This window comes from Chenopodium album, chromosome 12 (assembly GCF_948465745.1).
Source record: "Chenopodium album chromosome 12, dcCheAlbu1.1, whole genome shotgun sequence".
Classification (NCBI taxonomy): Eukaryota; Viridiplantae; Streptophyta; class Magnoliopsida; order Caryophyllales; family Amaranthaceae; genus Chenopodium; species Chenopodium album.
In genome coordinates, this window is record NC_137845.1 from 55,539,560 (window position 1) to 55,563,485 (window position 23,926).

Genomic DNA, 23,926 nt, shown 5'->3' on the forward strand with positions numbered 1-23,926 from the left:
CGGTAATTGCACATTCAAATAATTAAACAGATGAGTTGATGTTGATTAGTAAACTAATGATGATTTTAATATTAAGTCTAAAAGTAATCACTAGAGTTGAAACAGTACAAGGTAGTATTACTAGTATAGATCCTAGATGCGTTAGCTTTGTAGGAACCCAGGATGTTGGGATTTTAGACACTGCATGTGCATTTTGTGTCCTTTCTTCATCTTTTTTATTTTTATTGTCCCTTCTTACTGTCTTCATTATAATAATCAAAAAAAAAAAAAAATTAGTTGTCCCCACATTACCATCACAGATGCAATTCATCAATTAACTACTTGTATTTGGGATGTAAAATTGGAGTATAACACAAGTTCTTAGGATCAAAGTGTTGCACTATTAACTCAATTAAAAATTTAAGTTGATAAGGTGTCGCAAAATGAATTTTATACTATATTATGTCCCTCATATTTAATCTTTTGGATATGGAACACGGATGTAATATGGGCCATATTAGAAATCTAACTCAATTAAAAGCGTTTAAATTGATAGTTGGAACATGCATTAAGATTGGTTTTTCAATCAATACTATTTTCCACATAAAAGTTCTATCCCAAAAACATTTGACAATAAGAGAATAACCTTTAGCCTTATAAAGTGATTATATATATATATTATATATATATATATATATATATATATATATATATATATATATATATATATATATATATATATATATATATATATATATATTTTTCAATATGAGATGCTCACATGTGTTGTTTAGAAATAAAGTTGTACAAGATTTAACAAGTTCTATCATAATAAAGTCAATTGGGATTAAGTTAATTGTCATTTCTCTTACGGAGTATTTTTTTTCATTAAGATAATATCCGCAAGCAATGCAAGAAAATAAACTCGCATGTGATAATTGTATAAACTCACATAATTGGAGCACTTATTTAAATATGACTTTAAAAGAAAAGAGAAGCACCTTTTTTTTTTTTTTTTAGGAAAAATTAACAACAAAGGTTTCAACTATGAACGATTTTCTTTAAAAGGTCTCACCTTTCACATAACTAAGGGCAGCCCCAACTATAACAATTTCTTCTAAAAACAGTCTTATATAACTTGTTACCCGTTAAACCGGTAATATTTTTTAATTACAATAATTTACTCTCAATGTCTCTCCTTCCACGGCATAACCATTAACCACCACAACTCCTCCTAGTCTCCACTCTCCATATTTACACTTTAACCAACAATCCACCGCCTCAATCGTCACCACCATCATTCTTCTTCTACCTCCATTTATCTCCTCCTCTTATGAAATCTGAGTTGACTCAGTTATAGCACGCTAAAATGGCGGTGATTCTCGGCCTTGATCCATCTCACCCTAATCCCTCAAGCTCACTCACCGTAAAGCCCAATTGCCAAGACCGCAATTCTCCTCCAAAGCTGCTAGTATTATCCCTGATTTTGGATAGCTAGAGCTTTTGATTTTTGCATAATTGGCGTAGTATATTGGTGGGATTTACGGTAGTGTGGGTGGGTTAGTCGGTGGTCGTTTTGGGATGAGGGTGGGCTAGACGGTACGGTGGTGGTTTCATGTCTTCGTGGTGTGCGTCGTCAATTGGTGGTTTTGTGGTGAGGCTCGTGTGGGTAGGTTGGTGGATTTGTGGGGTTGGCCTGGGTTGGTGCTTTCGAAGTTGGGGTAGGTTAGACGGTGTTGTTCTAGCGGTGTTGGTTGGAAAGCTTAGAGAGGAGGAGCAGCAAAAAAAAAATATATATATAACCAACGAAACAGTGCTACGTGGTTCATTTAACCGATTTAGCAGGTAATGAAAAAAATATGTACAATAGTTGGGACTGCCCTTGGTTATTTAAAAGGTGAGACCTTTTAAAGAAATCCGTCCATAGTTGAGACCTTTGTTGTAAATTTTCCCCTTTTTTTTTTTATTGTTCTTCCTATATAGTATTGTACTTTATATGAAGTATAAGCCGGAAAGCCGCAAATATAAATTAGTCGAACACAAAGATTAGATTTAACAATGTGTTAGAATGCCAATAAAACTCATATCACAATATCACAAAGAAGCTACTCGTATATTTCATTTCAAGTGAATTTAACGTAATCTTAATTTAACAATGGTCCATACATGTTAGAAAAAAAAAAATCATTCAGATTAATAGTTAACTCGAGTCCTACTATCAGCTCACGGATTCCATCACAAAACGTTATGATCAAGTGGATCAACTTAACTTTTATGCTGGGTAGCATAAATATTGGGCCTCTGTTAAGGACCAGTCCAATGCATAACCAACATCACCCTTAAAAACTGGAGATGAGCCAACCAAACAAACACCTGAATTGGATTCTATACCGTTAACTTAGCATATTAAAACCCAGAAGCAAAAGCAGAAAATCCAATTCAAATTAAAATTCGGTTGAATACCTTCTCCTCCAGTGATAATTGAAAGCTAATTTTTTTTTTTTTTTTTTTTTTTTTTTTTTCCTTCTAAAAAAGAGCATTTTCGGATGTAATTGCACAGGTACCCGTAATTGATTTTTCATAGGTAGGTGCTAGGCATAGTTTAGCTACCCAAGAGAATAGTTCAAAACTTAAGTTTATCATAGAGAAATTTCGAATTGCATGGTTTTGTAGAACCTTATAGGTTATTTTTGACATCGATAACATGGTGAAAAGATTATTATAGTAATTTTATTTTTTTTTTCATAAACACCTACACATAAAGTTTAGTAACTTTTATCCTTCTGAAAGGAAAATTCAAAATTTCTCATCCCAAAGTTCTTCAATAGTTTTATATCCAGCAGACGCCTTATACACCATTCCCTCACCTTTATCAAACTTTTCCTGCATTCACACCAAGATTTAACTCAAAACATGTATGAAGTAGGCTTAATACATGATTATGAAATGCAGTAGAATACTTGCCTGCTTAATATCAGCCAATTTACTGAGCAAATTTTGAGGTATGGACCAATTCATCACTTCAAAGTTCTCTTTCAATCTTGCTGCAGTTGAGGTTTTAGGCAATACACTATGAGACATTTCAAGCCCCCAACGAAGAGCTACTTGTGCAGGAGACTTGTTCAGTTCAAGTGCAACCAGGTTGAGAACTTCATTTTCAAGAATATCTTTCTTGTTCTCTTTAGACCCCAATGGTGAATAACCCTAATCAAAGAAAAATTTAATATAAGTACTTTCTATTAAAGCGCAAGTTTTAACAAACAACAACATGTTTATTTATTGATCGAAAGGATGACTACTTACAGATAGATGCACATTCCTTGATCTACAAAATTCATGTAGCTTTGATTGTTGCCACATAGGGTGACATTCTACTTGGTTCACAGCCGGAGGAATACGAGCAATTTTGAAAAGATCATCTAATTTCCTGACAGAAAAATTACTTACTCCAATAGCGCGAACCTTGCCTGAGTCATACAACGACTCCATTGCCTTCCATGTGCTAGGGATATCCGTCGGAAGATATCTCTCTGGGTTGGTATAATGCAATCCTCTCTTCTCCTTTACTGGCCAGTGGATCTTCAAAGTGGTGATAGCAATTAAGACTAACATATATAGTATATTCATTCAATATTAAATGAATGAGTAAAACATAACACACTCACAAGGTATAGATCCAAATAGTCAAGTTGAAGATCACTCAAAGTTTTTGATAGTGCTTTTGGCACATCTTCCGGCTCATGATCAAAGTTCCTATATCATCAGAATAATTATGTCAGTGACAAAAAAGGATCACATGCATGACTAAACAACGTAACGACGTAGACTTCCAAAACTCACCATAGTTTGGAGGTGATAAATAACTCATCTCGCTTGACTGCTCCATTTTCAAAAAGCTCCTTTAAAACAACTCCAATCTAGTAATCGACAAATTTTTTTTTATAAACTCTTGAACAATTGGAGTAACATATCAAAAAAAAAAAAAAAAAAAAACTTAAGTGATGGAGTATATCATTACCTCTTTTTGATTTCCGTAAATTTCAGCACAATCAATGTGTCTATAACCCAACTGTGTAAAAATAAAAATTTGTAGTTAATTGCTTGTACTATAGTTGTTAGAAAAACATCTTGGCTTTAATTTGGTATCGTGAATGACTTTTCACAACTTTATTCATTAGCATATTTTGGGTGGTTCTCCTTTTCTTCATTAGCATATTTATACAATGTAATCAATCAAAACCTTTATTTTTTATTTTTTTTTTTGAACGGAATCAAAACCTTTATCTCATTTATACTTTAAATATTTATTTGTATTTTGATATATATAATACGGAGTATATCGGTTTTTCTAAAATGTGTCCGTGGACACACATTAATAAAACATATTCCCATCATAAATAATTTGATATTGAAGAATATTTACGAGTAAAAAAAAAAGTAGTTCTAATAAATCATTTGGAAAATTATAAATCTTTATTTTTTCTCTATGACATGATTTACCAAAATTTCTCCAAATAATATTCTCAATTATTTTAGTCAACTTCCTAATATAACGATTTAAAACAACTTAAATGTTGCCTAATGTAATGCCGCTTAATTTCATCCTCCCCTAGCACAGCGTGCTGTGCTGTATATATTCTTGTAGTTTTTTTTTTTTTTTTTTTTTGCTTTTTTTTGAAGCAGATAGATATATTTGTGTAGTTGGTAATATATTTTTTATTTTTAATTAAAGATTGAAAAAAAAATGATACAAGTATACTAAACTAATACTTGTATGAGTTACTTAGGACCTAAATGTGGAGATTGAAAAAATATATGTATGAGCTACTTAGTTGGTAATATCTGTAAATATTTTATTCATAGCTTCTCACACAATAAAAGTAGTTTTTGGCGATTTTATTCTATAATTATTGTACTCCGTACATATCTAATTTAGTTAATTAGTATATACTTGCTTTACATAGTTTTAGCAATCTGTTCAGCTAATCTAGTTAGTCAACATTAGCTGTCATACATACGTTATCAATTAGTTAGCTACGGAGTATATTTTAGCCTAACTTCAAGCTAGCTTGTAATTTGCACATATATTCTCTGATTTGCAATACAATAGTCACGGAATCAAATTTCTTCACTACTATCACTTGTGTTAGAATCAATCAAATCAATTTTTGGTGAAATTGAATGAATTTGTTGATTAATTGATTTTTGTATTCTTTGAGGAGATTGTTGAAAATTGTGAATTGAGGTTTAAATTTGTGAATTGAAAAGCTGTATATCACAATTCAAAAAAAAAAGCTGTATATCGAGAAACGAGAGTTTTAGAGCTCACACAATATCCGAGCACACTTTATTACATTACTAAGTACTTCATATCAAGTCTAACAACATAGTTTTCTTTTTCCAATCTTTCATTTAGAAAAATGTAATACCAAGTACACTATACGTAAATTAATTACTCTGTATAATACCAAGTACACTAAGCTACATCTAAATATTTAATTTTAATTTTCTTAAAAAAATTAACTTATTTTAATATTTGAAAAATATTTGGTAAATAAATCTTGTAATAGAAGAACTGAAGAAGTATTGAATACTTTATTATTTTCCAAAATTACCTTTTATTAACTTGTAAATATTCTTCAATATCAAATTATATATAAGGAATCTGTGTTTTTAATGTGTACCCATGGGCGCACGTTAGAAAAGCCGCTAATAATTTTGAAGGCTCCTAGATGATGCTACTAGCCTACTAAAACCATATGAGAAATCATTGCCTTAAAAAAAGATCTATTAAAATGTTTTCCCTATTTTCCCTATTAGAATTACACAAATTTTTATATGCGGCCTGTTGTACCGTGCGGTAGGGGTTACTTGAGTTTCTCGATCAGGGGTTACTTGAGTTTTCGGGGTTACTTGAGTTTCTTGGTCAGGAGTTACTTGAGTTTTCCGGGGTTACTTGAGTTTCTCGGTTAGGGGTTACTCGAGTTTTCGGGGTTACTTGAGTTTCTCGGTCAGGGGTTACTCGAGTTTTTCGGTCAGGGGTTACTCGAGTTGTCGGGGTTACTCGAGTTTCTCGGTCAGGGGTTACTCGAGTCACAATTTTTTGTATGCGGCCTGACCGAGAAACTCGAGTAACCCCTGACTAAGAAACTTGAGTAACCCCTTACTGAGTAACCTTAACCGAGTGAACCCTTCGAGTAACCCCTGTCCGAACCCCTCAAGTAACCCCTGACCAAGTAACTCAAGTAACCCCTGACCAAGTAACTCAAGTAACCCCTGACTGAAAAACTCAGATAACCCCTAACAAAAAAACTCGGGTAACCCCTGCTGCACCAAAAAATTGCTGTAGACGGAGCAACAATCATATAAAACTATAAAAGTACTCGTAAAAAGATAGAAACAAACAAATTCCAAAACATTATATAGATAGAAAAGTTAAATTTAGAGATTGAAAGTTAGAAAACGAAAAAGAAGGAAGAAAAGAGAACGAACCTTAATGGCAGCACCAACAATTTGGGGAGAACATCTAAATGTGCCAAGGCCAACAGAAGGGATTTTAGCTCCAGTGTTTAACTCAAACCATTGTATTTGCCTCTCCATTCTAAAAATTAAAAAAATTTGAGATACAATCAATATCGTTTGCTGCTACGTTACAATTTCGGTTTTTATTGGTGCATATGCATATATAAGGCCATTACATTACGACCTTCCTCTAGAGAAGACTTACCAAATTAAGTTATACTTCGTATCAGGCAATATTTTTTGCTAGAAGAAGAATAATCAAATAATCAATGGTCAAGTAGTGTAAATAAAACTCTAAAAACATGGTTTAGAATTGTTTAAACTCTATAATATATGCTTTTATAATCTGAAAATTGAATTTAATCACCAAAAATATCATTTTAACATAATACAAACACAATATAATTAAGTAACTTGAACAACACGTTTTAAGCCCTAAAATCATGAAAAATCAAGGTTTAAACCCTTAAATTCTTAATTAAATAAATCTGAAAATCAATTTCATATTTTAAACAACATAAAACTCGTAAATTTGCAATCTTTTGCAATCCATATACATATCAAATCATAATAAATAATAATCATGGAACAAATCATATAAAAATTGAAGCTTTAAAGGAAGTTAAACAAGAAAAGAGAAAAAGATAGAAGAGGAGGAGAGTGGGGGACCGACTGGCTGGGCGACGGTGTTCTAGGCGATGGTGGCTGCGGTGGCAGGTGCGGCAATGGTCAGCAGTTGGTGCAGCGATTTTTATTTTTTTATTTTTTTTATTGTGTGTGTGTTGTTCGTGAATGGGGGAAGCAAGGGGCAACAACAATGTAGTACGTGAGTTGGGGGAAAGAAGAAGAAGAGTGATGGGTTTAAATTAAATAACAATAAAAACTTGTTTGAGCCCAAATACATACTGAGGGTTAGAAATAAGATGTAAAGTTGAATTTGGACTAGGCTCTTAACTTGTATGGATAGAATAATGACTAAATAATTTAGAGTTAATTTACTACGAGTATTTTTTGAAACACCGCCCTCGAATCTCCAATTAACGTCCGCAAAATAAAGTTTATTTTATGAATTTAACCTCACATATAAACAGAAATAATTAATATCTAACTCACCCTCACTCCTTCTCTCTATAACCCACCACCATTATAAGTGAATTTATTTCACTGCACTTTATCATCTTGACCATCAATTCGAATTTTGTTTGATCTTTGGTCGTTGTATCCTTATTCCAATAGGCACAAGATTTTTGTTGTAAAGAGTTTAGAGCAGGGACTATTGTATTTCAAGCTTATCTTTAGTTATATTTCAAGCTTATCATTGCAATTAAGATCTCGAAGTTTCAATTTTCCTTCACCACCTCCTTTAATTTTACCACCCACCATCACCTCCTTTACCACCACTACTACTAGATCTACCTGATTATCGCGCGGAAATGCTGAGGAGGGGATAAGGGGAAGGCCGTCGTCGCCAAAATCAAGGTTTTTATTTATTATTATTATTTTTTTTTAATTTTTTGATACGGGCTGAAACGCCTTTTTTTCGGAAATCTAAAGCGAAAACGCCTAGATATTTCGAACCACCGCTGGGCGTTCGAAATTTCTGGGCGTTTAGGGTGAAACGTCCAGAAAATTCAAACGCCCAGCGGTGGTTCGAAATATCTAGGCGTTTCTGACATGGTGTTTCTAAAAAATTGGCGTTTGAATCGATCAATTTTGATTTCATATTTGCATAATGTTCTTGTGATACAAAAATACGAAATGAATTTGTAAAGAAGCACAAGATCTTACTGGAATTTGGCACTTTCCTATCCACATTCAAAGAATCTCTTCAAACAAGCATTACCAGCCCACATTATCCAAATTTCGCGTTGTTGTTGTTGTTGATTATAATTTTTATTATTATTATTATTATTTTTATTATTATTATTATTATTATTATTATTATTATAGTTCTTAGTTTTGTTGCTATTATTATGGTTGTTTTTGTTATCATTGTTGTTGTTTTTATTACTTCGTATTTTTGTTATTATTGTTGGTGTTGGTGGCGTTGTTATTGTTAGCATGAATCAACTGTGGCCTGTGGGGACTTGCCTTACTTATTACGAAGTATTATAGAGTTGTTCACTTGTTCTTATTGTGTTAGTTTTGTTGCTATTATTATTATTATTATTATTATTATTATTATTACTATCAAATTTTTTGTGGACGGTGAAAAGTGGTAAGTTGAGGGAATTTATTTTTTTTATAACAAGGGTAAGAATATAATTTTAGGTTATAAATGTGGGCGTTAGTTAGAGATTCGAGGGCGATGTTTAGCGTTCCACTAAAATATAATTGTAATTTACTTAAAATTATGAGGGATTTTCTTTCAAAAAAAATAATTATGAGGGATTACTTATTAAAACCCGGATGGAGTATAGACATTTCACTTCAACAAGTCATCAATTATAAATTAGTGTTAGTGGGAACAATTGACATTAGAAGGCAATAACCTGCACTGCATAAGAACATTCCATATTTACAAATATACCCTTTTGTATTTCGGTTATTTTAGTATTTCGGTTCCAAGCAAGGTTAATTCAATCCAATCCGAAAATTCAAATTTCAAAATGATATTGCCAAGGCAAAAAAGCCACTTCCAAGGCAAATTATTTAACCGATATCCGTAATATTTGAGAATCTAAATATGTCAAACTTATTAATTCAATAAAATAATTTCAATATTTTTTATTTTATTTTTGGGTAGTCTTATTTATTGGGTTCGTTTATATATGTATATATTTTGGTAAAGATATGCAAAATTCTTATTTGTTCCCGTTCATTGTCTGCACTACATACTACATGCATGCAATATCTGCTGTTTGGTTAGATTGATTGTTCTCCATTTCTTATCATGTAGGTGGTTTTTATACTCTTGTAATTATTAGTTTTTAATGATATATGAAGCTTTTTTTTTTTACTTAACATTTGACTAACTACTATATTTCTCCAGAGAATGATGACTACTTGACGTCTGCTATTTTTAAACCTTTGCTATGTAATATTTGAGGTTTTTTTTTTTTTTTCATTCAGTTGATCGAATGATTCAATGCAATTCTTGTTTTCTTTTTTTTTTTTTTAATTTTTTTTTATTTATCTATAGTAATATATAAAGAGAAAGGGGGTTTTGGGTGATAAATTTCACTTTCTAAAATTACCCCTCTTAAATTTTTTTTTGACAGGAAAATTTTCTTATTGACATTTCTCACTCATCATTTACCACAACTGCTCCAATTACCATTCTTCAAAAAAAAAAAAAAAAAAAAAAAAAAAAAAAACTGCTCTAATTACCACAACTGCTCTCCCCCGAAACTTAATTTTTTTTTTTTTTTTTTTTCCCTAATTGCTCACTTTTTTTAATGTTAATCATTTACCAAACCCTCCCACACCAATAAACAACTGCCCACAAGTACTCTTCAAATGAAGGATGTAATGCAAATGCAAGAATGCAATGTTCATCATCATCGTCAATGTCGCATACTCGCTAATTAAGGTACTTTAATTTTTTTATTAAATTAATGATAGTAATTAAATAAATTTGATCATTATTATACTGTTACAATTATCTTTTGTGTTGGATATATTTTCTAAACTACTTTTATAGTTTCAGTTCATTTGTCACTTCATCTTCTTCCTCTGTTTAAATTCTCTCTGTTTAAAGGTGTTCTGATTTTGCCATCATCCATGGCTGCATAACTTCCATACGCCGTGGCAATATGACGTTTATAAATAATCAGCGACCATGAATTGTTGAAGATTTTCAATATTAATGTGTAATTCATAATACAACAGAGTAGTTAAATTCTTTTTTTTTTTTTTTTTTTTTAAAAAAATTTTATTTATTTATTTTTTTTTTAGAAAAAGTAGTTTAATTAAGAAGAATTCTTTGCTGCCCTTTGTCTCTCACTATGTCTCCTCAAGGTTTTTACTTTTTTCAAAAAAAAAAAAAAAAAATTTATTGAGTTTTGGTTATGGTGTATGATTGTGAAAATTTATGGAGATTTTTTTTAAAAACCATTTTTTTTTTCCGTTGAATGCATGTAACATACTCTTTTGCTTTGTTATATTTTCTAATTTATTATAAAATTTAAAACTTCATGATTGTTATATTTGTGTCATTTTTATATATGTTAAGTCTGAAAATTGATTTAGTTGAAGTTTTTGTAATTTTTAATCAATTATTTCGTATTAGGGTAAGAAGCATGGAGTACAAATATTTAAAAAATAAAATGGAGTACAAATATTAAAAAAATAAAATGTAGTACAAATATTTGAAAAAATAAAATGGAGTACAAATTCAAAGACTTTGCAAGTTTACATATACTATAGATTGCTAAATTTTATTTTTATTTAGCCAAAATTTGAATGTATTTTTCAAATTAGTGTTAAATCTACAATTTGGGGTCAAAATTATTTGGAATAGCTCAAAGAAATTAGGGTATACAATATGATACAGGATATACTTATAAATTTATAATGTAGCATTTTTTTTTTTAATAACGTGTATGTTATTTGATTGATTTGTTTCTTTCTATCCTATAATTGATAAACACTTTAAAAAATTCAAAATTTGTAATGGTAAGATTTGAACCCCTGATATATTTTAATAATATTTGTTTTTTTTCCGTGAATTCCTTTATTCCAACAAAATAATAACACAACAATCTATTATTATATTTAATTCTCTCTCAAAGGATCTATTCGATGATTTTAATTTTATGGAAAAAATTTTTATTTGATCATGTACTTATTAAATTCGAATTCTTTTGTAATTGTTGTATGGCTTTTTTTATCAATGATTTTAATCATCAAAAAAATTATTAATTTCTTTTTACATAGGCAAAATAATTTAAAGAGACAAAATTATAAAATTATGAGTAAATTAAAATAATTAACTTCTTATAATATACACGCATAGCGTGTGACTCTTAGCTTGTTTATATAAATGCTGGACCATTTTCATAGCTACTGGAAGTTTAGGTTCATATCCATCATTACAATCATCAATTCAACTTTTGATTATATTTTGGTTCTCCTTATATTGATTATTAGAATGCATTAATTAACATAAAGCATATGTGCATGCATGTAGTGCAAACAATGAACGGGAACAAATAAGAATTTTGCATGTCTGTACCAAAATATATATATAGTACATATATAAACGAATCCAATAAATAAGACTACCCAAAAATAAAATAAAAAAATATTGGGATACTAATATTATAGGCAACAAATTATTACAAATTATTTTATTGAATTAATAAGTTTGACATATTTAGATTCTCAAATATTAGGGGTATCGGGTAGATAATTTGTCTTGAAAGTGGTTTTTTTTTTTGCCTTGACAATATCAGAGCCCAAAAAAATTTAGTCTTTCGACCCGATTTAAATTTCGGATCCAATTCGAATATTTAATTCGGTTTGAATTGAATTTGATTTCGGTTTTAATCTGGACACCCCTACATTTTTATATTATACTTTAATTGGAATAGTTTACTGATTACTACGAGTATAATATCAAATTTGGAGTTCGTAGAAAATCCAGCTACTTATGGACGATATCAAAAGTCTGTTGAGTCGTATATATCACCAAAAAAATTTCTTGTCATATTTATTGGGAATCTAACCGCGCAAAATATTACGTTGTAGATTACTTTTGTCAGATCCATCAAGATGTAAATTCTTTTTTATTGCTTTGATATGGTAGAGTTTTTTTTAAAAATAAACAAGTTATGGTAGAGTTTTGAGAGATGACTCCCTATCCGGCTAGCCTTAGTGTACTTACAAAAAAGAAGAAATAAATAAATAAATAAATAAATAAAATAAATCAACCATACAAAAATTAATAAAAGCTTTTACCAAGGGGTAAAGTATTTACACGGTTATCAATCTTACCAACAATTAGCCACCTTTTAGATTTTTTTTTTTTTTTTTTTTTTTTGTTGTTGTTGTTGTTGTTGTTGTTGTTTAAAGAGTCACAAGGGTGGGTGATGAGCAGTGCAATTAGGCGCATAGCTGCTATTTGTTTATGATGCATATAGGAGTAAATTCACTTATTTTTTGTGATTTTTTATTGCTACAGTGGTATTTTTAATGTATTATTATACATGTATTTTATACTACTAGAGTATAAGTTATTTTAGTAGTACTATTCATAGCCATTATTGGTCACAGTGGTACAATATTTGTACCACTAGAAAAAAAAATATTCACCACTCTTTTGTCTTATAGCTGCTATTTACTTGCCATGTAAATAGCAGCTATGCGCCAATACTTAACCGGTGATGAGAATCGATCCCCGAATATCCTGGAATCCAGAGGGAAGCTCTAACCACCTGAGCTATCCGTCACTCTCATCTGTTAGATTATATTGTTACTAATGCTTTGCTACTCTATATAGGCATTGAAAATTCTAAGGTGATTATATATAAAAAAAAAAAAATCACTTTAAGCTATCCTATGTAGTATAATATATGACACAATAATAAAAAGTGGTCTCGTCTTTTTTTTTTCTCCCCAAAATTCATTTAAATGATTTTATAAAATGTTAAAAATCTTTTTAAAATCAAATTTTAATATTTATGGGAATTAGAAAATTAAATGATTAAAAGTTGTAAAAAAAAAAAAAGTAATGAAGTAATTTAAAATAAATAATGCTAATTATTCTCTTTTACGGTTTACTATACCCCTTTTTCTCTCCTCTGATCTCTAACTCTCCTCTCGGTCATCGAAATTCGTCACCGGCCAGTTTTTCAGAAATGACAAAGCCGTGGTGATGAACATCACCATGGTCTTTATACGTCTTGTATAGAGTTTGTATTCATGGAGTTTATCTTAATTATTCTCTCTCTAAGGGTTTACTTTACTGTAATACCCCGTATTTTTGAAACGTATTTTCTAATTAATTAATTAATTAGTATTTTCTTAAAAGGGTATTTTAGTAATTTATTTTACTACTTGAAATTTTGGAGCCAAAATGATATTTGAATTTTGGTGCCAAAAATATTTTAAAACTCAATTATTATTTTGGATTTTGGATAAGATTTATTATCCATTTATCTTATTTTAAAAACCGGATTATTTATATATATTTTGGATATTTTAATTAAGCAAAATTTATATTTTCTTATTTAATTTAAAAGGGCCGAATTTCCCTAATTAATTAGCTAGGATTTTCGGATTTTTGGATTTTCTAAGTGTAGAAAATCTGATTTTCTTAGTTAAATTAATTAGTGAATAATTGGTATTTTTCTAATTAATTATTTTATACAAAATATAGTATTTACACAATCATTTTTATTGCTTAAAAACTAGCAAAATAATTGCCTAAATACTTAAAGGGAGGTCCGAAAATATGAGCTTAGAAAAGCTCAAATTTTCGGCCACCATATTGTATTTTGAGCAAAATTATTTTGGTAATTTTTGTATTTTAATTATCTTCCTCAATTCTATTATTTTCCTTAATTCTTATTTTCCATCTCCTAAATATTTGATCATCTTATTTCCCTACCTTAAATCATTCTTGATTATTCCCCAAGCAAAGCCACTTACCATTTAATATTTCATGACTACATACTTACCTTATTTCTTCATTACTTAATCACCATAACCTAGACTTTCCACAATTCTTTAGCTCTCTTCTCCAAGAAATTTCCTTAAACCAATTTACCATAATTCTTCCTATATTCTCCTACCATAATTCTTGCATGAGCTAGCCTATAAATACCCCCTCATCATACCTCTCATATTTTTCACATCAAAAACTCAATTCTCTTCTTCTCTCTTACTCTTCTTTTCCCTCAACCTTTTCCTACTTTTCTTCTCCTCTTTTCTAAAAGAAAATCAGCCCGTATATCTTTGGAGCCAATTTTCGGGCACTTTTGGTCAGTTTTGGGGTTTTGCTATTTCACGAAAAATTGTTCCTCTTGAAAAATCCTTGAGGTTAGGATCAAGAATAACCCAATTCGGAGTTATATTAAAGGAGTTATGGCCTCTGCAAGTTCTACCTATTCTTTCCAACGCAAATCCAATTCTCTTTAATCCTATTCCTTTATTTTCTTCATTGTTAGTTTTCTAAAATATAAATACTTATTTCAAAGCTATAATTTTATATTAAAGTATTATTTTAAAAGAGTTTTATAGTCCATGCACATTAGATTTGGGTTTATGTCTAAAGATGTTGTGATAACCTTATGGTTATGTTAATTGCAAGGTGTATTCGTGATTGAACTTTGAAAGAGCGAAGTGTTGATTGATATTCGGAATCAAGATACGTTTAGGTGGCTAGATACCTTCGAAAGTGATTGGTTTGAATAGCATGTTTTATATGATTTTATTGGTGATTGAATTAAATTGATTTGAAGATTTATGAAATAAAGTATGGTTGGAGGAATTGATTTTAATATTTGTTTTAATAAATGTATTTTTGAAGGATTGATTTTAATATCATGTTTTGAATGATTTGAAATTATTTATTTTTAAAGGAATTTGGTTTTAAAAAGTATGTTGGATTGTTTTAAAGAGTTTTTAAAAAGGTTTATCAAAGGAAGAGTTATTGATTTTGAAAAGTTATTTATATGAGATTTAATTCTCAAGTATTTATTAAAAGGTTGATTTTAAAAGCATGTTGAATTAAATAAAAAGGAGTTTTGAGTTAACCTATTATAAAGGTTGATTTTATTCAAAAAGGAATTTTATGAGGATTTATTGAATTATTTATTAAAAAGCTTTACAAGCATGATTATTATATTAATCCCACTATGCGGATTCATTGAAGACTATGGACTTTGTATGACCTAGTCTTTCTCCAAGAATAGCCTTGAAATAGTAGGAGACTAGCTTGGGGGGGTGTGCACCACTTAGAGAGGAGGTTGAGTTTTCGAAAATAATTGATTTTATTAATCATTATTATTGAGTTATTGACTTATTGGAATTATTTTGAGGATATTTGAGAATTGGTTTTTAAAAGAGGAATTGGTTTTCAAAAGAGGAATTGGTTTTATAAATCGTTTCATCGAATTATTGAATTATTGAGAATTGATTTGAAATCATGAGTTTTGGAGATCATTGGATTAATTATTGGAATTGGTTTTAGAAGCATGTTTGCAAATAAATTGAATTTACTTATCTTGCACTTATCGTACTTAGCATATTTTGCTAATCTTTATTTCTTATTTGTTTTGGTTCGCCCTGTTTACCGTAATGGTAAGCAGTGTTGACTAATTTTAGGTGGAGTCAAGAATTGAGCATATGGGAGTCTCGGGAATGTTCTTCACCTAGATTAGGATTGTTGGTCTTGGTTTAATTTTGAGTACTCATGACGATGGTTTCTATTTATAGTTATTGTTAATAAAGAAAGAGTTTGAATTTCCGCTGCAAAGTATTGGTTTTGGTTCGTAGTTGAGTAGCCTTGCGTAATCACGCGGCGGTAATACGCCTAAGTCTATCTCTACGGTATAATTATACGTATTATACTAGTATTTTCGTAGAGGAAGATTTGGGGGTGTTACATTTACCCCCTTTCTCTCTTCTCTCGGCCACTAAAATTCGTTTTTCGAAAACGGCAAAAGGTCGTGGGTAGGTATCACCATGGTCTATAAAGATGGCATCTATGGAGGAAACTCTAAAACCTTAGGACTAATCGGGCTTTTTCGCCTAACCTCAAGGCTACCTAAGGAAAGTGCCAGGCATCAATGAGATGGTAAGACTTCCGTCACTTTTTTTTTACTGTTAAACATGCTTCATCTGAGAGAAAAGAATCATAGATATGCCGGTCATTAGAAGGAAGAACCGCCATAAAAATACGGGCGGTCGTCCGTCGTCGTAAAGTAGTCTCCGCGAAGCTTTCGGGAAGAGGGGTAGTCTTGAACGTGTTCAAGACGGAGGCGTAGTGACCCTCCTACAAGCTTGAACACCTTCGCAGAGTGAGTAGAGGCGGCCTTCGCTAGGGAGCTATCGTGCAAACATATGATTGAATCCTTCCCATCAAGAGTTGTCTGGAAGGCCTTTCGCTAACACTCACCCAAGAATCTCCCACCCCGGGTGGTGCGGCTGAGCCAGAGTGGGCTCAGCAGCCGGCCAGTTTTAACAGTGTATCGATGTAAAACTCAACCTGCTCGTTATAAATAACGTCAAACTACGCACTCTCACAAACTCTCTAAAGTCTTACGCAATACAATGGATATGAATCAGCTCATAATGACTTTAATTTGCTTATGCTTATCGTATTGGTAACTTTTCAACTGATTTATTATGAATTCTTATGACTTCATTTGTAGTTTCTTCCTAAAATTAACAAGTACGTTACTAATAAAACCACTAATTCTCTTGTAGATATATCTCAGCTTAATGGAGTTGAATCTAATGAACCTACAACTTACTGGAATATGAAACTTCCCAATACCTCTTTGCCAACACTTCTGTTACCAGCTTCCTCAGGTTAAGCAACTAATTAGTTGTAAATTCCTTTTACTTGACTAGCTGTTTATGGTTAAATGTTACTAACTTTCTCTTGTTTGTGTTACGCTTTCATGTCTTTTTATCTTGGTTGATTACTGACGAATTGAATAGGATTTGATTACGCAAGTGGCAAGGCAAGTTTCAACAAGGATGCAGCCATGACCTTGTATGGATGGTATGTATTACAAGATAACTGTTACTCTACGTATAGTTCCCTTTTCTTGAACATTTATAAGATACTATAGTAGATCGAATTGCTTACCTTTTTCAGTGCGCAAAGTCACGTAAATATACAAATAAAGTGCTAGTTGGGTATTACAAGCCTAAGATTAAAAGACTACTTTGACTGACAACTACATAGAGTAATATATTATAGACTGATCATATATTATATATTTCACATTTATTGCACATATATATTATGTGCATATATATACTTGACACATACAATTATATGTGTGCTTTTCATTGATAGATTATTTCGAATTTTCATATCGCTTTCCCATATTAAATAATTCAATTTAAATTAGTAATTTTTTTTTATCTTTTAAATGTTTGTAACATTAATTTTAAAATTTTTGTTTATTTATTTTTTATTTTTTTATTTTTTTTTTACAAAAACTAAGTGGATCCATTACCTTAAACTTAGCTCCGCTCCTGCTTGTGTGTGTCGTAATTAGATGACATGACTGACTACATAAGTTACAAATTTCAATCGCCTTGTCTTGAAAGTTTTTGTTGTCGAAGTGACATCTCATCAAATGGAGATTAGTAGAAGATATAATGCACTTTACAATACCTACACCAAAATTTCTTCTTGTCATATTTATAGAGAACCTAATCGTGCAGCAAATTACGTCGTAGGTTGTTATTTTCGTCAGATCCATCAAAATATAAATCCTTTCTTAGATAGTATTTATTTATTTTTTTATTACTTTTGATATGGTAGAGTTTTTTTTTTTTTTTATTATTTTTTTTTTTTTTTTAACAATGATATGGTAAAGTTTAGTCTTGAGAGAAGACATACTCCTCAGCCTTAGTGTATTTTAAAAAATAAAATAATATCAACCTTACAAAAATTAATTAGAGTAATAAATACTTTTACCAAGGATAAGAGTATTACACTTTTATTACCAAACACTTATCCATCTGTTACTAATGCTTTGCTACTCCATATAGGTAACTTTCCTCATTTCAAATAATTGCTTTTACCTTTGTGAAATGTTAAAGGCACCTACCCCCATTAAAAAAAAAATAAAAAAAATAAAAAGCGGTGCATTTAACGTTTTTGTATGTACTAGTGATGCTATTTTTTGTAACTCAATTTAAATTTATTTGCCCACACAAAATAGTCAAATAGTATATATTTTGCCATTATACAAGTAATAAATCTATGTACTTGTACATTTTTTTTTTTAAGCAGTGGAAGAAGCACTTAAACATTAATTGACTTTATTTTAAATACTTTACCACTTAGCTAAAATATGACCTCAATGTATATTAATATTACTTACAATATGTCTAGTCAAACATGGCCAAAAGAATTGTTAAGCCTATCATGTTAACCGACTAGCCACCCCCTCCACGGCTCCACCTAGCTCTCAACTCTCAAGTCTCAAGTATGTGGAAAGAAACGCTCGCTTCTTTCCACCACCCACACCACACCACTATTATTGTTCGTTGCATATACTTTTACTTTGAATTGGAAATGATAATATATAATTGCATTTAGTTAATTAATTGGTGTTTGGTAACAAGTATCACTCCTCCATAGTCAATACCATCTCTATTAATTATTGTATGGATGAAATAAACACACATAAATATAAGGTATAATGGAGTTGCCAATTTGCAATACTATAAAGTACTATTGTTATAACACTAGGCATTTGTTGTATTCGATTAGTGTAGAGCATAGATCTTGAAATATCGAATATAAACATGAGAAAATAAAAGTAAAGGAAGTGAACACATAATAACTAGGAGAGGACTGAGTATTATAAAATTTAAAATACTTCTAAATATGTAATATGAAGTACCTTTTATATCTTGTTAATTAAAAAGATGTTGAGACAAGCTTCACCCTTGAAATTTGAATTATCTCAAAATCCCTTGCAGATTAAAAGATATATGCGTTTAAATTAACAATTTACTATTCTTCTGGGATTTCATGGAGCAAAAAATAAGTCAGGACAATAGAAGAGTCATCTCCAAAAGCTAGCTCAAGAGGAGGAGAGTCCATTGTCATATATCATATGATTGATGTGGGACTCAAGTCACATACCTTATAATGGACTGTAAAAGTAATTTTGTGATATGATTTAAAATTGGGTCAAGCGTTACCAAAAGCATAATAAGTAAGCTAAAAAGGTTTTGCAATATTACGGGAAGGTGAAATGTACCTGGGTAGTTGTTAAATCTACACTAGCTACTTAAGAATTTTGATGGAGACTTAAACTAAACTAATGGCAATGCAAGTCAACAAAATTTTGATAGCTTGTATTGATTTTTGATTGTTAGATGCCGGTGCTGGCGGACAGGTTACAACGTACTCTGAATGTCAATATGTCATCCTCATCCTAGCTCTACTGTTTGATGGGAGGATATGACAATTTGCACTATTGAAGAATTAAAATCAAAAGCACTTTCATAACTAAATCGCAAGATAATCACCCGCAGAGTACGTATAGCGGTAAATTCACACATTTTTTTCACTATCACAATGTGTAATAAATACACAGGAGTAATAAAATATAAATGCGTGAATGTTTTAGATCAACCAACGGATCGGAGGTAATAATAAGCAGCTAAACCATACTTTGAGAAATCAACCTCTGTGTGGTGATTAATAATTGATATACTCATCAAATTATTTTTTAATCAACCTTATCATTATTGTGTCTTATTACTTTATGTTATCTTGTTGTCGGTAGAGTTTTGGGTAGCGAATAGCGTGTTGTTTAAGTCAAAACATTTGTGGAATTAATAAATTAATAAGCTAAACCATACTTTGAGAAATCCTTCACTTCTTGACTTGCACAATTCAAACTTAGAAAATCAAATCTAAGATTAGAAGAGCCTACTATAAGAAATTAATAAATTAAAGAGATTGATTAAAAAAGAAGCTGTATGTATAGTCCAATTGAGTTGGGCTTTTATCAATTTGTAGACTTATTGCTTGTGATGTCTTGATCTAGTAATTTTAGCAATCCCATAAATTTTCTCTTTCAAGTCTTAAAAGGGAGAATGAGGTCATATACTCAAATAGTCCATGTGAGACAGTTAAAGGATCCTTTGAGAAAAGTTTGTAGTTAATTAGTAGTTATCACTAATCCATTATCTATATGGCTCAATTCATCATCCATTACTTAAAATGAATCAATAATAATCTATACATAAGTATTAAGTACATGATAATTCGACAATATGGTGGTTAATTATCATCCACAACGACGAACAACTGAATCATCAATTCATCATACATAAACAATAATATTTTGATATTGTTTATTAGGACTTACCATTATAAACTATTAATTTTAATATTGAAATAGGCTTTTTTTTTTAGTTTGATGGACCCCTAATTAAGGACAACTACTGTTTTGTGTTTTTCTAGCCGGTCTATTTCATTTTCATGATGTAAATTGGGTGGGTTTGACTTTGACTTTTTTTTTTAAAAAAAGAAATAATAAAAAGATACCCCCATTGATCCATTACATTTTGAATTTGCTCTACAAAAAAATTGAAGTCGGCCAATAATTAAAATGATGGAGGGAGTGCTAAGCGCACTTATTCTCACGGCTAAACCGAAGGGGAAATAAAATACAATCTGTGTTTAGATTTTGTGACATAATTTGGTCTATCTATGTGGCAACTTTCAATTGAGAGAGAGACAATGACATACAAATTTTTTGAAATATTAAGAAGCAGAAAATCTTAAGCTCACTCTTCCCCACTTTGCAGTGCAACAATTGGTAGAATTCATGCCCCTTGGAAGCTAGCTTTTGATAATAAATTAAATGTCACTTTAGGGCCGTCGTCAACTATCAGTGAATTTTTGATGTAACAAATAGTCTCAACTCACATGTGAATTGACTTAAGATCATTACATCTGAACTAAACATCTTTATGTTTGCAATATGGGAAGGTCATGTCACAAAAATTTTCGTTGGATCTTCTTTTGAGCTTCTAATACAAGGTCAAATGATCTAAATTGGGACAATCAATTTTGTTGGGGTATTAGCTCCTACGGAATAATTCCTTTTCATCTCGCGTTCTTCAATTTAATATGCTCCTACGGAATAATTCCTTTTCATCTTGCGTTCTTCAATTTAATATGCCCTCTTTTTGAAGTAGATGAAGTGATAATGGAATAAGATCGAGCATAACACCATAAGTCCATATAACATAATCATGATACCATATACCTTGTATGACAAAATTTTCTTGGGGCTATGTCACGATTAACCCCACCATACACATTTCTTCAAAATCAGTGTGCCCAATAAAAGAGTGTGTTAATGAAATGGATGGAGTATGTTTATAGATAGAAAGTTGAGTGGTTAGCGTTAATTATAATTATATATAACACATCAGAATCACAACAAGTATGACTTGTATGTTGCACTTGAAGATTATAAGGCTCTCAACTTGTCATGCATGAAAAAAGAAAAAAAAAAAATCAATTACCTACATAAAAATAGAAAGTGGAAAATGTATGTAGCAAATATAATTAAAACGAGAATAATGATGGGGGGATGAATTGAAGGTGGAAGGTGGTTTAAATATTAAAAATGGGAATGGCTGATATGAGGAATATATGTACTGGGTTTCCAATTGCAACAAACATTAGTAATAATAATAATAATTAATAATGATACACGTACTATTTCACTCCTTTTGCTTTCTGACTCCTCCTGCACTTGTAGAGTGCCCTATTCAATTCATGCCAATTCAATATGCCATGCCCTAACTAATTAATCAAACTACTTAAGACTCATATATAGTAGTATTGTTCTTTCTACCTTTTCCTTTTTTGGCTTTACTTGTCTCAATTCCTCTATTTATTCCTTCATGAAATGCAAGACTCACTGGCCTACTTTTGTTCTACTTCTACCATTCTTTCATCAATTTACCTAGCTGCTTGCTTCTCCTTACCCATCAATCGATAGATCAAGTACGATTTCCATGCATTGAACTCGATTGTCGCTCTATCATCTAGGTACATACGTACTAGCTTAACTTAGTTTTTAACTTGTTATATGCATTTTTACACTAGCTTAGCTAGATTGGATATATATATATATATAATCAAACAATTTCATTTCCATGTGGATGTATGTATCATGTATGTCCTTTAGATGTCTACTTATTAATTATAAATAAATAATACCCGTCTCAAACCCCCTGCACTCTCATAAAATTATCTCATCCAACAATTCACATACTTCCGTATATAATTATTGATTAAGCATTAACTATTATACCCTCACCGGTGTTTATTTTTATAGAAGGTAAGTGCGCTATATCTATCATAAAGATTTTAAAAGGGAATGAATTTGCACGCAAAAGCCCCCTTTTGAGGAAAAAGGTCTTGTCCAATTAAGTCCATATGCATTGATTTTAATAGAGTTGACTAGTTGAGCACTTGAGTATAATATTTGTTAGTGCTTACATTAGAAGATTCTATATATATACATTGAGTATTTTTATATGCATGGAACGAACTTGTAACATGGCATGTATGGTTGCAGCAATGGCAAAATGGAAGAGGGAGGTTTTAGTGATGATATTGTTCTTATTGATCTCGACGACAATTGCCAAGGAAGTGACAAAGGCGAAAGGAGTGAGGCATAGAAAGCGGCATTCAGCGACAGGAGCCCAAGCAACAATAAACGGGACAAGTAGTAATAGTAGTGAAGCCTACTGCCTAAGCTGGAGGATGGCCGTCGAAGCTAACAACATGAGAGGCTGGCGAACCATCCCTACTCAGTGTTGGCGCCATGTCCAAGGCTACATGGTGGGAGGCCAATATTACCGCGATATTAGCTTGATTATTGATCAAATTTATGCTTATTTGGATGGTGTTACTCCCCTTGGTGATGCCTTTGATGCTTGGATATTTGATGTCGATGACACTTGCCTCTCCAACCTCTTTTACTATCGCGCCAAGCGCTTTGGGTAATTTCCATCCTTATTGTTTACTTGCCAATAATCTTTATTATTCAATCCGTCTCATTTTACTTGACACATTTGAATGTTTTTTTTCCAGGTGTGATCCATATAACCCAACGGAGTTTAAAACGTGGGCTTCTAAAGGAGAGAGTCCAGCCATTCCTGCCGTGTTGGATTTGTTTAACAAATTGATTGAAGTTGGATTTAAGGTGATCTTATTGACAGGGAGAGATGAAGAGACCCTTGGCGAAGCTACTGTTGATAATTTACTAAATCAAGGTTTTGTTGGCTATGAACGCCTCATAATGAGGTTAGTACATTATTTCTTCAAGTTTTGATCATATACTTGTTGCCATTGAACATGTTGCTAACTTTGATCATATGTGAATCATTGAATTGGACTTGCTTAGGTCGCCGGAGTATAGAGGACAGAGTGCAGTCATGTACAAGTCTGAGATTCGCCGACAAATAATGGAGCTAGGGTATAGGATTTGGGGAAATGTAGGAGACCAATGGAGTGATCTTCAAGGCAATTTTAGTGGTGATCGAACATTCAAATTTCCCAATCCAATGTACTTCGTTCCCTAATTAATTTTAGGAGCGGTTAAGTGTGTATGTGGCTCTTTTAAACCATTTGTAAAGTTTAGAGAGCCATGTTTGGTGATAATTTCCTATATGTATGTAAATTTGTGAATGGAGGGGAGATTGTAAACATCCAAAATGTAACTATTTAAAAGCTCAATTTGAACGG

General features: G+C 31.2%; 2 protein-coding genes across 2 annotated transcripts; one reads left to right on the plus strand and one right to left on the minus strand.

Moving 5' to 3' along the window:
• Positions 1 to 2,731: 2,731 nt before the first annotated feature.
• LOC145572696 (NADPH-dependent aldo-keto reductase, chloroplastic-like) lies at positions 2,732 to 6,579 on the minus strand. The gene is made up of 7 exons (XM_081631669.1): positions 6,472 to 6,579; positions 3,998 to 4,048; positions 3,820 to 3,896; positions 3,645 to 3,732; positions 3,283 to 3,558; positions 2,944 to 3,183; positions 2,732 to 2,862 (listed from the first exon to the last, which is right to left on the minus strand). The coding sequence occupies exons 1-7, from the start codon at positions 6,577 to 6,579 to the stop codon at positions 2,776 to 2,778; spliced, it is 927 nt and encodes a 308-aa protein (XP_081487795.1). The 3' UTR covers positions 2,732 to 2,775.
• A 16,144-nt stretch (positions 6,580 to 22,723) lies between these two features.
• LOC145572697 (acid phosphatase 1-like) lies at positions 22,724 to 23,818 on the plus strand. The gene is made up of 3 exons (XM_081631670.1): positions 22,724 to 23,181; positions 23,273 to 23,485; positions 23,586 to 23,818. The coding sequence occupies exons 1-3, from the start codon at positions 22,736 to 22,738 to the stop codon at positions 23,761 to 23,763; spliced, it is 837 nt and encodes a 278-aa protein (XP_081487796.1). The 5' UTR covers positions 22,724 to 22,735; the 3' UTR covers positions 23,764 to 23,818.
• The last annotated feature ends 108 nt before the right edge of the window (positions 23,819 to 23,926 follow it).

Excerpts from the sequence above, each read along its gene's own strand:
- LOC145572696 (XM_081631669.1), bottom strand. The coding sequence starts at position 6,579 with ATGGAGAGGCAAATACAATGGTTTGAGTTAAACACTGGAGCTAAAATC. Across the intron at positions 4,049-6,471 it reads TTGTTGGTGCTGCCATTAAG|TTGGGTTATAGACACATTGA; the intron begins GTTCGTTCTCTT and ends ATTTTTACACAG. Across the intron at positions 3,559-3,644 it reads ACTATTTGGATCTATACCTT|ATCCACTGGCCAGTAAAGGA; the intron begins GTGAGTGTGTTA and ends ACCACTTTGAAG.
- LOC145572697 (XM_081631670.1), top strand. The coding sequence starts at position 22,736 with ATGGCATGTATGGTTGCAGCAATGGCAAAATGGAAGAGGGAGGTTTTA. Across the intron at positions 23,182-23,272 it reads TATCGCGCCAAGCGCTTTGG|GTGTGATCCATATAACCCAA; the intron begins GTAATTTCCATC and ends TTTTTTTTCCAG. Across the intron at positions 23,486-23,585 it reads TATGAACGCCTCATAATGAG|GTCGCCGGAGTATAGAGGAC; the intron begins GTTAGTACATTA and ends GGACTTGCTTAG.